At 39.0% G+C, this 15,517-nt stretch overlaps 1 protein-coding gene across 2 annotated transcripts in view; it reads right to left on the minus strand.

Moving 5' to 3' along the window:
* Positions 1-15,517, minus strand: part of LAMA3 (laminin subunit alpha 3) — a 318,755-nt gene that overhangs the window by 140,586 nt on the left and 162,652 nt on the right. For both annotated transcript variants that reach the window (XM_077135789.1, XM_077135788.1), the window contains exons 21-23: positions 12,204-12,346; positions 10,008-10,105; positions 9,246-9,399 (exon numbers count right to left, since the gene is read on the minus strand). In XM_077135789.1, coding sequence (XP_076991904.1) covers positions 9,246-9,399; positions 10,008-10,105; positions 12,204-12,346 — 395 coding nt within the window. The remainder of the gene's footprint in view (positions 1-9,245; positions 9,400-10,007; positions 10,106-12,203; positions 12,347-15,517) is intronic.

Genomic DNA, 15,517 nt, shown 5'->3' on the forward strand with positions numbered 1-15,517 from the left:
AAAAAGAGTTCCTAGTGGGGGATGAGAGAAATGGAAATGCGCCTTGAGGCACTTTAACCAGCCTTTAATTTGAAGGAAAAAAAAAAAGGAACTTCAAAATGTATGGAAGGAAATAATGTAAAAGTAACATACACATCCCACTCCCATTCTTGGGACAATGATTGCTAACAGTTTGGTTTTTATCCTTCCAAATTGTTTCTATATGTGCACACATGTACATTTTGTTTGTTAAGAAAAAAACTGGCATCATAAGTAGACAGTGTTCTAGTTTGCTAGCTGCCGGAATGCAATATACCAGAAACAGAATGGCTTTTAAAAAGAGGAATTTAATAAGCTGTTAGTTTACAGTTCTAAGGCCAAGAAAACATCCCAAATTAAAACAAGTCTATAGAAATCTCCAATCTAAGGCATCCAGGGAAAGATACCTTGGTTCAAGAAGGCTGATGAAGTTCAGGGTTTCTCTCTCAGTGGAAGGGTACATGGCAAACACAGCCAGGGCTTCTCTCTCATCTGGAAGGGCACATGGAGAACATGGCGTCATCTGCTAGCTTCTTCTCCTAGCTTCCTGTTTCATGAAGCTTCCCTGGAGGCATTTTCCTTCTTCTCCAGAGATCGCTGGCTGGTGAAGTTTGCTTCTTGCGGCTATGTCATTCTGCTTTGCTCTTTCTGAATCTCCTTCATTCTCCAAAATGTTTCCTCTTTTATAGGACTTCAGAAACTAATCAAGACCCACCCAAATGGGTGGAGACATGCCTCTACCTAATCCATCTTAACAGCTACTCTTGACTAAATCATATCTCCAGGGAGATGATCTAATTAGTTTCAAACATACAGTACTGAATAGGGATTAGAAGAAATGGCTGCCTTTACAAAATGGGATTAGGATTAAAACATGGCTTTTCTAGGGTGCAAACATCATTTCAAACCAGCACATTCCACCCTCTGGACCCTAAAAAAGATATCCTTTTCCCATATACAATATACACTAATTCTATCACAATATCAGAAAACTTTAAAGCATTTCAGTAACAATCAAATGCAATACAAGGTTAAAACCAGCACAAAGTCTCATCAAAGTTAGGTACAAGCATGGTCTGTGCTCAGGCAAATTCTCCTCTGTCTCTGGAGCTTTGAAAGCTCATAACAAGTTATTTGCTGCCAACACACAAAGGAGGAACAGTCATGGGATACATATATGCATTTCCACAGGGAGGAAAGAACACAGGGGTCCCTAGGCCCATACAGTTTCGAAAACCTGAACGGCAAAGTCCATTAGATTTCAAAGTCTGAGAATCATTTATCTTTTGGGCTTTAGAAAGTGGCAGTCCCACCCCTTCCAAATGCCTGTGCAGAGGCCTGCCTCTCTCCAAATGCAACCTTGGGGGACTTTGGAGTGACCACCTTTTTCTCGGCTCCACCCTCTCCAAGCATTGGGGCCACAACAGGGCTTTCTGCCATCTCCAAGGCACACATGTTCAACCCTATCATGCGGTGGCAGCCAGGCTCTCCTCAAACCCCAAGGAATGTGCTTCACCCTCTCCAAGGCCTGAGGCGGCATGACTCCTCCACTGCAACGTGGTGGAAGGCCCGTCCTCCGCCTTTGGGGCAAACTCACCCTGTCTATGGACTTGGGTGTGTTCACTCTTCCTGGCCCGAGGCTTCTTGACTTCAGGCCTCAGCCTCCATGGTTTTGCCTCCGAAGTTATTTTTCCCCCAATGTGTCCCTTCTCTGAACCCCCCAGTCCAAACTGGCAGCGGCTCTGTTTATATAGGTCCCACAGCACTCTCGTTGGCTTTCTATGCAGTAGCCTTGGATCATGCCCATCAGACATAAGGAGTTTCCACAAATCCTTCATGGATAACTTCTTGTCCAATCACGGCTTTCTCTGAAATGGCTGACTGGTTTCACATTTCGCCAAATCCTCACGGAGCATTATTCTCTGGGGTCTCCCTTCCCGGAAGCCCAAAATTTTCCAAGACATGAATTTCTGGTTTCTTTGTACTCAAGAGTTCCATTTTCAGCTTATTTCTCTCCTGTCGCATTTCACTATAAACTGTGAGGAGAAACCAGGCTGCACTTTTGACATTTAATTTGGAGATCTCTTCTGCTAAATAGCCATGTTCATGGCTTTTGAAATCTGCCTTCCAGCCAAAGCCACTAGTCAATTTTGCCAGATTATCTGCCATTTTAAAACAAGGCTCGTCTTCCTTCCAGTCTATAATAACACAAGCCTCATTTCCGTCTAAGGCTTTATCAGAAGGGTCTTTAGAGTTCACATTTCTACCAACAGTCTCTTCAAAGCATTCCAGGCCTTCTCTATCAAGCTTCTCACAACTCTTCCAGAATCTTCCCCTTATCCATTTAAAAAGCTGTTCCAACATGTTTGGTGTTTGCAAACTGCAGCAGCACCCCACTCTTGGCACCAAAATTGATTGCCAGAATTAATTTACGAGAAACTGAATGGCTTTTTAAAAAGGGGAATTTAATAAGTTGCTAGTTTATAGTTCTAAGGCCAAGAAAATGTCCCAATTAAAACAAGTCTATAGAAATATCCAATCTAAGGTATCCAGGGAAAGATACCTTGGTTCAAGAAGGCTGATGAAGTTCAGGGTTTCTCTCTTAAGTAGAAGGGCACTTGGAAAACACAGTCAGAGTTTCTCTCTCATCTGGAAAGTTACAGTCAGGGTTCTTCTCTTATCTGGAAGGGCACATGGCGAACATGGCATCATCTGCTAGCTTCTCCTAGCTTCCTGTTTCACGAATGAAAGAAGGAAAGGCATTTTCCTTCTTCTTCTCCAAAGATCGCTGACTGGTGGACTCTGCTTCTTGTGACTATGTGGTTCTGCTTTGCTCTCTCTGAATCTTCTTCATTCTCCAAAATGTTTCCTCTTTTATAGGACTTCAGATACTAATCAAGACCTACTCAAATGGGTGGAGACATGCCTCTACCTAATCCAGCTTAACAGCAACTCTTGACTAAATCATATCTCCAGGGAGATGATTTAATTAGTTTCAAACATACAATACTGAATAGGGATTAGAAGAAATGGCTGTCTTTTCAAAATGGGATTAGGATTAAAGCATGGCTTTTCTAGGGTACATACATCATTTCAAACCAGCACAGACAGTTATGAGGGCTTTTGCACTGTAACTTCAGGAGTGAGGAGTTGTAACAGGGACTGTGTGGCCCATGAAACCAAGCATAGTTACTGTCTGGCCCTTTATAGAAAAGTATGTCAACCTCAATATAGTCTGTTGGTTAGGATCTTGGATTCTGCAAACAAGCTGCCTTCTGCTCTGTAACCCTGGGTAAGTTCTTAACATCTGCATGTCTCAGTATCCTCCTGTGTAAAGTGAGGGAAACAATAGTACCCACTTCTCAAGATTGTTTTATGAGGATTAAATGAATTGATACATGTAGAGCTCTTGGACTGTATTTGGCATATAGTATTATATAAACATTGACTATTATGATTATTGCATTTTGCTATGGCTTGCCTTTTCACTCAACAGTATTTCATGTGTCTATATCAATACAGACATATACTTCATGTTTCTAATGGCTGCCTAGTATTCTATAGTTTGAATGTAAAATCATTTATATAACTAATCTCTTATTGATGGATGCCTAATTGTCTCTCATTTTCCTACCACATATACTGTTATATGATCATTCTTATATATATATATATATCCTGATGTTAGTGTTTCTGTAAGATGGATTTCTAGAAGTGGAATTGTTGGCTCAAAACATATGTGTATAGTTAATGCCTGAGCCCATATAAAAACGACATTCCTTAGCAGTTTAACATCATCCCATAGGCTCAAGCCCAGCCACGCTTTACCACAACTTAAGTAAAGCTGCCTTCAGGCCCCTTGCCTTTGGGAAGTTCACATTTGCTGTTCCTTCTGCATAAGCTGGACTATACAACTGCTGTTTTCCACAATGATTTTTCTGTCACTTAAATAATAGAAAGACTTTCCTCAGGGGACAATGTGCATTATCCACACCACTTTTTCATTCTGTGTTACGTAGTGAAATATGGTCCTGCCAACTCTTCCACATGGAAAGATAATTCATAGCATTTCCCCCTTGGGCATCACCAAACAAGGGCTTGTTTGTCTTCACCCTACCACAAAACACACACAGGTCAATAATGTAATGGCTTCCTCCCAGAAGTTATTATTGGTGGCCAGTTCTATCACAGCACTGTTATAAATTTCTATTGCTCGTCCCACTCGGAGTTCTATGACTGATTTTTGGAAGACTTGCTGGAAGGGTTTTAAATATATTTGATGGTGAAAGTTAGCTGGTTTTGAGAAACTCAGATAAAAGACATGAAGTATGGCTGCTGTTATCAGTTATGTACCTAGATATCTATATTTCAGGATAAAGACAGAGAAGGCGGAGTTATCAAGTTTGTGGTTCACAGTAAAGTAGGAGGGATAACTAACATGTACAATGTCAAAATGAAGATTCAAAATGAATTGGCCAACAAACAGTTCTTCAACACCTATGCCAACTAATGGTAACCAAGATAGACATGGTCTCTGTTTTCAAGACATACTTTAGCTAAATAATTAGATGATCAGACAAATATGATATAAAATTACAAGTGTGATAAATGCTATGAAGAGGTGCTATGGGTACACATAATTGGGGGAATGTAGTTAAGTCAGGGAGATGAAGGAAGGAGAGAAATTTAGGACTTATCTCTGTGGAATTGGTATCTGAACCAATGGTCATGGACAAGACTGCTTAGGGAAAGAAAAACTGAGCCTCAAGAAACTCTAACATTTAATGACTAGACAGAGGAGGATAAGCCTGCAAAGGATATCTTCAGGAAGCAGTCACAGAGGTAGGAAGAGGTAAACTCTCAGATTATGGAAAACCAGGTAAAACAGGATTTTATATGGAGGGACTATAACAGTGTTGAAAGTATATAGATGAGGACTAAAAATATCCATTGGGTTTGGTAACAATGATATCGCTGGAAATCTTGACAAAAATAACTGCAATGGAGTGGGAAGTAGAAGCCAGAATGGAGTGTGTTGAGGAGTGAGAGGGAGGTAATGAATTAGAAGGAGTGAGTATAGATAATTCTTTGGAGAAGTTTGGTTGCAAAGGGAAGAAGAATTCTGGAGTAGTGGTTCAAGGGTTGTGGGAGAAGAAAGAAGGGTTTTTAACAAAAACCGGAAAGAATTTAGCATGTTTAGAAGATAAGTGGTGACTTGAATTCAGACAGCACAGCGAATTCACATCTGCTCCCAGAGAGCAATGAAAGATAAAATATTTAAAAAAGAAAAGATATATTCAGGATCAAAAGTAAACAGGTGATGGGGGTGCACAGGTGGTTCAGTGGTAGAATGCTCGCCTTTCATGTGGGAGACCAGGGTTCGATTCCTGGACCATGCACCCCACCCCCTCAAAAAAAAGTGAACAAGTGATGGAATATAAGTAAAAGAAAAACCCTAAGTGTTACTGGGACAAAGTCACAGGTTTATCGGCCTCTAAATCTGGAAGCAAGTTGTTTTGGCCAGCAGTTCTGCTCATGCAGAATAAAGAGAACTGAAAATATTCCATATGAGACAACAGCCAGGTTAAGGTTCATTTTTTGAGGCCAAGGATGAGGGTCCCCTCAAATAATGAAAAGAAGCTAAAAAGTTTGCTGGAAATTTTCTACCTGGGTCATCATACTTTTATAAGAAGCTGTAGAATTAGGGAACCAAAGATCAAAGACACAGCCTCATCAAAATTCTGAAGAGAAATTATTTCCCATTTAGAATTCTATATTTAGCCAAAGTGAAAAATTAAGATTGAGAGCAAAATAAGGATATTTTCAGACATGTGAAGTCTCAAAAAAAAAAAAAAAGTACCTTCCATGTAGCCTTTCTCAGGACACCGTTGCAGGATATAATCTAGCAAAATAAGCTTTCTCAGGACACCATTGCAGGATATAATCTAGCAAAATAAGAAAACAAACTAAAAATAAAAAGGAAGTTCCAGGATGCAAGAGAAAGGGGGTACAGTGCAGTAGAGAGGAAAAGAGTATTTCTAGTACTGCAATAATGGGAAATTTCAGAAATGACAATGCCTCAGGACTGGACACCATATTCCAGAGTAAAGAAGGGAAAAGAAAAAAAAAAAAGGAAGGAAGGAAGAAAAGAAAAGAGGGAGGGAAGAAAGAAGGAACAAAAGGAAGAACAGAATGGAGAGAGGAAGGAAAAGTATGCGATGTATTTGAATTGAGAGGAAATTTATAATCTAACTGAAAATTTGGAGGGAAATGTAAAAAAAAAAAATCAAGACAACAATAAGTTGGGGGTTGGATTTTAATGGGTAAATAAGCATGCTAATGTCTATGTCATGTTTAGGAAGAGAATGAAATAACTGATTAACGTTGGGCTTTGTTAGAAAATTCTACAGTTAAGAACATTTACTAAAACTTAAAACTTATCACTAAGACCACAAAGTAATCATCTATATCTAACAAACAAATGGGGGTTGGGGACAGGAGTGGTTATTGAAAACTGTTGCAATGAAACAAACAAGGAAGGGAGAAGAAATTAAAAGCTAGTAAACAAAAAACAGAACAACAAGATGGTAAGAATTATTTCAAATGTCAGTAACCATAATAAATACAAACATTAAAGTCACATTTAAAATACAGAGATCAGGTTGAAATTTTAAAAAATCCAAATATCTTTACAAGAAACAGCAGCTTTCCTGATGTACAGTGTATATAGTCTAACCTAAAAAGATGAACTGGTCAGATTCTTTCTCTTAGAGAGAATAGAGAGGAGACTCAGGGAATGATGAGAGTTGGCGTTAAGAGATGACAAACAAATGGGACCACAGTAGAATAGCCTTCATGGGTTATGTGTGAGACAAGATTTCTCAGGGTTATAAGTAAGCACAGGAGACCACTCAGAAGGAAGAGAGACAGACAAACACTCAGGGAGCACTAGAGGCCCCTGTGAGAGACTGAAAGCAGGGTAGATTCTGTTCCTCACAGATTCCTTCAAGACCTGAATGCACTCAGTTACTACCCTTGGGATCCTGCCGCCCTGTGTGTATCCTGAAAAAGACACCCCTTCACATGAGGCTAGATGAGGTGGGTCTCTCTTCCTCAACACGGAGACCTGAATAGAGCACATAATAGTAATATGGCTATTATTACAGCAGAGAGAGCACTGTAATAAGAGTCCCACATATTATCTTATTTAATTATACTTGTGAGGCTATATTATGATGATCCCCATTTGGAATACTAGTGAACTGAGGCCCAGAGAGTTTTCACAATTCCTTAGTCATGACCCAAGACAGGAACCCAGGAAGCTTTCCTCTGGAGCCATCCTCTTAGCCATATAGTCCACATCATTTCCAAACAGAGGAAGAATTATTCTGCATTGCTCCTGGTAGCCTTATGATGACCAAATGTTAGATTTTATGACAAACCAGACTTCGATTTCATACAAAAATGGGTTTTCTAATAATTTCAGTTTATTTTTTTTTAATGGAAGAATTTTTAAAAAGAAATGAGCCCTCCATCACTTTTTCAGCCGAGACTAAATAAACACCTAACGGGGATAATGTAGAAAGGATTCTTTCACAGGAAGGGAAGTCAAATTTCCAGATTTTAGCACTCTCACTTTTAGCATGATCATCTATAACAGCACTGTCCAGAAGAACTTTCTGGATTAGGAAAATATTTTATAATCTGTGTTATCCAATAGGATGGCCACTTGTAATATGTAATTATTGAGCACTTGGAATATTGCTAGCACAACTGAGGAACTGAATTTTTAGTTCTAAATTTAATTAATTTAAATTTAAATAGCCACATGGGGCTAGTGGCTATTGTATTGGACAGCACAGGTCTATAAGCATTCAGATAAAATAATAAAAAGGGCTGTTAAATACAGCCAGAGGGCTCAGTACTTAATTTTATGCATCATTCAAAAATGGCCCTGCCCAATAGCACTATGGCTCTGGGCTAATTAGAAGGTGAAGGTGTTGCTTGATGAATCATCAGCATCACTTCCTGAAGGCTGGCCTTCTTGATTTTCACACACACACTCACACACACTTATGTCTGTACACATGTACATACGTGCATACATATGCACACATGTGTGTGCGCATATACCTACCCCCATTTGTACGTGTATGTGTGTGCGTGTGTATATGTATAAAATAGCATGGGTAGGGAGGGAGACAGTAGACTTCATATCAGAACGGGGCAGAGGGGAGATCATTCCATTTTTCTTTATACATATCCATTTTGATCTACTATCACAAGATGCATATATAATTTTATAAAATACAAACTCCAATAATGACTATATTTAAGAAACAGACTTAAAATCCTCTAGCTGCTATTCTCAAAATGTTAGGAATATAATTTACAAAAATGTGTACACCTAAATATTCAGTAAGAATTGACTCTACATGTTTTCATTCCACAAATTTAATCCCCCAAATGAACATTTTCCTCAATGGTATGTAACAGTATAGAGAGTAAGGACTAGAAATACAGTGGAGGAAGTTTTTTCAGTGTTCTTATTTTGAGCTGTGGATGTGTATGTTGTTTTTGTTGCCATATTTCTAACTTCAAAGCTTAAATCTGAATAATCTTAAATTTGGTTATGAGGTTCAAAGAACTCCTGGAAGAAAAGTAATGCCAACAACTGTAGTAACCTGTCCTCCAAACCATGAGTTAGACGACGTTGAGTTTAGCAGTTCCAGATTCCGAGCTCGAGAAACTCAGCTGTTACGAATTCCTTATCCAAAGGAGCAGGAGAGTCAGTGAGTGTTGTATCCTTTTAGGGTAAGCTATGTATTTTCTGGAGGCCTTTCAGAAAGGACGGTCTCATCTGTCTGGCCCTGTTTAAGGGCCTTCTTGCCCTGAACTGGGTAGAACAGGATGTCCCGTTATAAGTCCCCTTAACCAAAAGGAAAAGATTGTGTGGCTGCCCATTTCCCCAGCCACGTTTAGTAAGTGTTCTCAAGGTATCACCTTAGCATTGCTCAGCATGGTACACAGTCCAGCCCCAAGCCAAAGTGAATAATGACAATCAGTGAACTTGGCAAACACCTCTATGTTTAATCTATGTGATTAACACCTCTATGAAATTCTCCCAAGTTCCTGTTAATTTGATAAAGTGACTATGGCCAGTGTTTTCAGCAGACACTGATGAGGAAGTTGTTGTAGCTTTGACAGTAAATAAAAGGCTGTCCCACCTCTGTCCCACTGAGGTCCACCAAGACGGGGTGTGCGGGTGTGGGTTGCCTCAGCACCAAGGGCCTTGGCTGCCCTCCAAGCAGGAAGTGTCTGGCTTCACAAGCCAGCACGCAGTGGAATCTGGTCACCGGCAAGTGCTGGTAAAGCAAGCAACTTTAACAACAACAACAACATAAAGTACAATAGTTATAACTCAGAACACAAAACAGAGAATCAAAGTACATCCCCAACGACATGACTAGAACACATAACAGTAATATGGCTATTATTACAGCAGAGAGAGCACTGTAGTAAGAGTCCCACACTGGTATTACTATTATCTCCATTTGGAATACTAATAAACTGTATCATTCATCATTCCTTCAACAGAATCTTACTAATTGCCTACTACAGCAACCAGGTGGTAAATTTTCAACTGCATGAGGGAATGGAAGAAGCAAAGGTCCACAAACCCAGGTTATATATCACGCTCTCTCCCTCACCAGATACATGATTTCAAGGGTGATACTTGGATATGCCTCAGCATTTGCATGTGCTAGAGAGTGGCTTTCACTCTTAAGTCAGCTACAGCATGCAAAGCGCTTTGCAGTTCTCACTTGAAAACCAATCCACTGTCACAGAGAAAAATCATCATTAAATAATTATTCTGAGCAAGAGATTGCAGTTGTGATCCTCAGGCCTATTTGGAATCCTTACGTTAAAGGGTCCTAACTTAGAGGACTCTGATGAGTTTTTGGCTGCTCCCTCCGCCCCATACTAACTTCTCCTGGGGAGGTCCTGAATAGGTGCATGGTTCTGTGACAGGCAGCCGCAGTATGGAGGCTTCATAGTAGTCTCTGGGTAGCAGCACCAGGTAATCCTAGCAAATAAAGACCAGAAGGAAACTTACCCATCCTGATTGGAGTCCTACTTTGGTATAAAATAAACATACTAGTTAAGTCAGTAGTAACCAGATAGTATTCCTCTAGTTAAGATCTCCATACCAATGGTTTTGTGCTCCACCATGACTCATCAAAAACAAAAAGCAACTTATCAGAGGTTCTTTATGCCTTGGAGATAAACTGTTCTGTGTGGGCATTTTTATTTTTCAGTCTCAGGAGAATTTTAATGTCTCTTCTGAGTTGTTTAAAAATTCAATAATAAAGTTAATAAACTATCAATTGCTGAAATGTTCCTTTGAAATACGAGTTGCCTTCATCATTATAGATGCTGGTAGAGAAGTGTAGAATATGTTTTATGGCTTTCTTTATCTATATCAGTGGATATAGTATAAAAAATGGTATTTTGTGATCCTAGTGATTTACAAAATGAAACTGGCCCATAGTCTAACTAAGAAATGAGAGGGAGGGCCTGTTCCATTGAGTGTGCCAAATTAAACCCAAAAGGTAAATTCAGCTAAGTATCTGCTGAGGAGAGAGCAGAGCCCAGGGCTTCTGAGACCCAATGACTTGACAACTTCTGGGCTCCCACAGCCTCAGCACATACCTACTGGGGAAGGAGGGAAAGATGGTTTGTCATGACTGTGAAGGAACTCTTACATGAATTATAAGGCTTTTTCTCTCCTCAGAGGCCCCAATCTGTCTTTAAAAAAGAGGAAGAGAAATGTATAGGTTGGGAAAAACAGGAAATTGTGGCTCAGGACACTCAATGGTATACAACAGTACTCTTACTATCTGAATTTTCATTTTAAAAAGTGAGTTTTATCTATTAGTGAGTTTCCTGTGGTTGGGATCATATCTCTTAATTACTTTATGGCCCCACAGAGCCTAAAACCATAAAGTTGATAATGGATGCTCCAGAAAAAATGGGAAAATAATACAGAAGCAAACATACTTATCCCTATACAATTGCCCTTATTAAAAGTAATTAGGTATCTTTCATGCCTACGAAGCAACTTTTATAGTGAACTTTTTCTTTCCATTAGTCCAATTTTATTCCATTATTGGCATCAAAGGAATTTTTCTCTTCCTCATTTGTAACATCTGTGAAACATTCTGTAAACCAACAAAGCTTTCAACTACGAAGATACAAAGAAAACAAAGATTAAATGAACACAACAAACCTCCACATTACCTTTTTAAAACCCCAGATTTGCAAAGGGCCTATTCCTGTCTGTTTTCCCATAAGATTAAGCACTGTCCTTATTCTATGGAAAAAGCAATTAAGGGAGACTTGTAGCACAGTCTCAGATATGCTAACTGAGCCAATCAAAGGAATCCTACCAGAGGAAAAGCTTTATGTTTCTTGCTGAGTGCATGAACCCAAGCTTTTGCCAAACTTTATTTTGAAAAGACCTTCTTGCTATAAGCTAAAGATATTTCCTTTGCATATCAATCAGGGGTATCTCAGTTAGCAGGTTTCATCCCTCTAACTCCCCCTGGCCTCTCTGGATATTTGATTAGTGTTCAAAGACCCAGCCTTTTCCTTGATGAAGAGTCTTTGGCCCAAGGTAATCTGTTCCCTGAGACTTTCTGCCTAGCTCCAAGGTCTAAAGTATAAAGAAGAGTGTCAGAGAGCACTCCAGCCTCTTCCCTTTCTTTCCACCATGAAGAAATTTACTGACACTGGGGTCTCCTCTTTGTCTAAGTTCTTCTGATTTCATTCTGCAAAATTCCCAGGAAGGCTTATTTTTTCAGATACCCTTCTAATTCCTGATGGAAAGTTCCCAAATGAGGTTTTAAATGCTGAGGACATATGCTCATGAAAGTTCTGCCTTTGTTCTGATAACTTCTGAGTCATTATGAGTTGTAATTTTTTTTTTTTCAGAAGGAAGCTGACTGGAAGGATATAAAAGAAACTTTATGGTGCTTTCTAAGTCAGTTGAGGGCAAATGTCACTATAGTCTCCTGTGCCTAAAAGGGAACTGCCTTTAATTTTGATATTGTAATTGTCAGGAATCTTATGATTGCTGTGGGTCACAGTCTCGGTGGGACTCTCCAATCAGAACTCTCACTTACCAGGAGGACTCCTTCTGCCTTAATACAAGCAATCCACGTCCCTGGTGCCATTGAAAATGGGTCTGCAAAACCATTTCCAGGGACAGTGACAAAGGCTGACACCTTGCTTGGCAGGAAGATGATCTCTTTGCTTTGAGCAGCACCTATCAGAAATTAAAAGAACAGCTTATGGTGTTTTTCTAGCTGCTGTTTTTATGATTTTGAATATTCCCTTTTGAACATTTTAGTTTACAAATGAAAAAGGTTGAAGTGGTGAACGGATCATATTTACTAATCTTATTTAATCATATTCACTGATATTTAAAATATATATGCATAAGTATAGGCATAAAATAGACTAGAAAGATATTGATGAGATGTTAGCAGTAGCTACCTATGCTGGGATTGTAAGTAATTTTTAATTTGTTAATTGATTAAGTAGGTTAATACCTGCAAACTATTTAGAAAAGTGCCAAGGGCATAGAAAGCATTCAATAGATTATATTAGCTATTAACTATTATCTCCTTTTTGTTTATGTTGTAATTTTTTAATGTTAGTTTCCATTAAAGAACATGCATTAATTTTGTAATAATAAAAATGTTTTCGTTTCCTGTCTATTTCTGGAATGCAATGTATTGTCTTTTGCATTAAGGCAAGAGAGGAGACCTGGGGACCACCAAACCAGGAAACCTGCCTTCTTCACCTTGCAATCTGCCTACCAACTGGCACCATGCCAGATAACAGGAAAAGCTCAATAAAGGTGTATTTTCTCAAAAGCAAGTATAAGTGAGATTGTTATTACTGCCTAAGCTCAAGCCTTCAAGAGCTGATGCAAATTTTAAACAATGGCATCTAGTCTATTGGCTATTTTCCTAATCATTCCTCTTTTCTCAGGGGGCAGGCAGAAGAAATACAGATCTAAATCTTGTATATAAATACCATCTCTGTCATCAGTCTGTTAGTCTGTTAAAATATAGGATTTAATCTATAGCTTTCATAGACCACGAGTCTACTCTCTAATCAGACTGGCCTTTACAGGTACACAAATCCTTCTCCCTATTCTGTAAAATGTTCAGAAATAAGCAAACAAAACTATTGCATCTGAGTTCAGTTGAGACTTTTTTCTTCAGAAGAAATGTTTACTACAAATCCTGGCTTTCACTTTCTTGTCTGGGTGGCCACTAAGGGCTAGGCCCAGATCGAGGTTCTGAGCTTATCACAATGACCACAACAAGCACAACCTTTGTTCCTGATGCAGGGTTCGGGGAGGCCAGGGACACAGAACTGAAAACAGAGACTATGGGACAGTGTGCACAGTGCTGTTTAGGAGGAGGCACAGTTTACTATGGGAATACAGGAATACATAACAGGGGCTCTGACTAAGACCTGGGGCTTAGGAATGGTGTCCCACAGGACAAGAAAACAAATCAAAATGTATTTTAACTGGTTTGAGTTGACAGAGGGCAATTTGCTGAAGCTAATTGTCTTGTACTTGTTTACAGAGGCCAGCTGTGTGCTTAGGCAATTTACTAACCCCCTCAGATTTGTTTACTCTTCAACCCTCTTCAGTTCACAAAGCTCTTATGAGGCTCTTAGGAGGAAATGGTTGCTAAAGTACTCTGGAAATGATCCAACAAGACTGCTTGTTCTTCCTATTGGTTATCAGTTACTCAAACTCCAGACATGCAAAGTTGATTGACATAGCTCAGGATTGTCATTTCTCCCCAGTCCCCCCAAATATTTGTCATGGATGTTAAATGAAATGCTTTTATCTCTTTTCTAGGCTAGGCTGACACCATTTTGTGTTCATGTGGAATTTCTAATGCTTCCTGGAATCTGTTTCTGGGAATGGTTGAAAGCCCTAATTCATTGCAGAACAAACTTTCAGGCTTTATCTTAGGCTTTAGTTAGGCTGTACTTCTCTTCTGCTGTGCCTCTGCCCTCAGCAATCCCTCCTGGGTCCCTAAGCCTTGAAAAGGGATTGCATATCCCTATCTGGAGCTCTCTGGGACTCCATGTTTTTAGCACTCATTTAAAAGTTCCTATCCTCACTCTGTTCTCCCTGAAATATGTGGCTTTCCTGAAAGAAGGGGAGAATTTAGGGTAGTAGGCTAAAGTCTCTCAAATCATACCACAAAGATGACACTTCCTCATGAAAGAGCTGCACATTAACTTTTCCCTGTGGTGATATAACTCAAAAATTCAGCCAAATACAATGATTGGTATGTTGAATTTTTAACCTCTATTTCATTTATCTGAACTCTAATCTTGGTTATTTTCCTCCTTCTGCTCACTTTGAGCTTCATTTGCTCGTCTTATTCTAGTTCCTCCAGATGTGAGTTTAAGTCTGCGATCTGAACTTTCTTTTTTTTAAATGTAAGCACTTAGAGTTTTAATTAATTTTCCTCAAAGCAGCACCTTCACTGCATCCCTTAAGTTTTTGGGGTTTTTTTTGGGGGGTGCATGGTCCAGGAAATGAACTTAGGTTTTATATTGGGTTTCTGTTCTTATCCATCTCAAGAAATTTCCTGATTTCCCCTGTAACCTCTTCTTTGATCCACTGATCGTTCAGGAGTGTATGAACTTCCATATATTTCTGGATTTTCCAGTTGTCCCTCTGTTATTGATTTCTAGCTTCATTCTATTGTGGTCAGAAAAGACGCTTTGTATAATTTCAATATTTTTAAATTTAAGAGACTTGCTTTGTGACATAACATATGGTCTATCCTGGAGAATAATACATGTGCACTTGAGAAGAATGTGTATTCTGCTGTTTTTGGGTGCAGAGTTCTGTATAGGTCTGTTACGACTAGTTTACTTATAATATTGTTCAAGTTCTTCATTTCCTTATTGACCTTCTGCTAGATATTCTATCCATTGATAAACATGGTATACTGAACTCTCCAAATGATAGTGCAGAGGTGTCTTCTTTCTTCTGTTCAACATTTGCCTCATGTTTTTAGGGGCACTGTAATTAGGTGTATAAATGCTTACAATTATTATTTCTTCTTGGTGGATTATCTCTTACAACAGTTTTTACCTCAAAGCCTATTTTGTCTAATATTGGTTTAACTATTTCAGCTCTCTTTTGGTAACTATTTGCATGGAATACTTTTCCCATCCTTTCACTTTCAACCTATTTGTGTCTTTAGGTCTAAGTTGAATCTCTTGTAAACAATATGTAGTTGAAATACACTATTTTTAATCCATTCTGCCAGTCTGTGTCTTTTTTTTAGGGAGTTTACGCCATCTACATTCAGTGTAATTACTGGTAAGTTAGGACTTACTTCAGCCACTTTGTCCTTTGTTTCTTATACATCTTGTATCTTTTTTT

The sequence above is a fragment of the Tamandua tetradactyla genome, chromosome 18, assembly GCF_023851605.1.
Source record: "Tamandua tetradactyla isolate mTamTet1 chromosome 18, mTamTet1.pri, whole genome shotgun sequence".
NCBI classification, from domain to species: domain Eukaryota; kingdom Metazoa; phylum Chordata; class Mammalia; order Pilosa; family Myrmecophagidae; genus Tamandua; species Tamandua tetradactyla.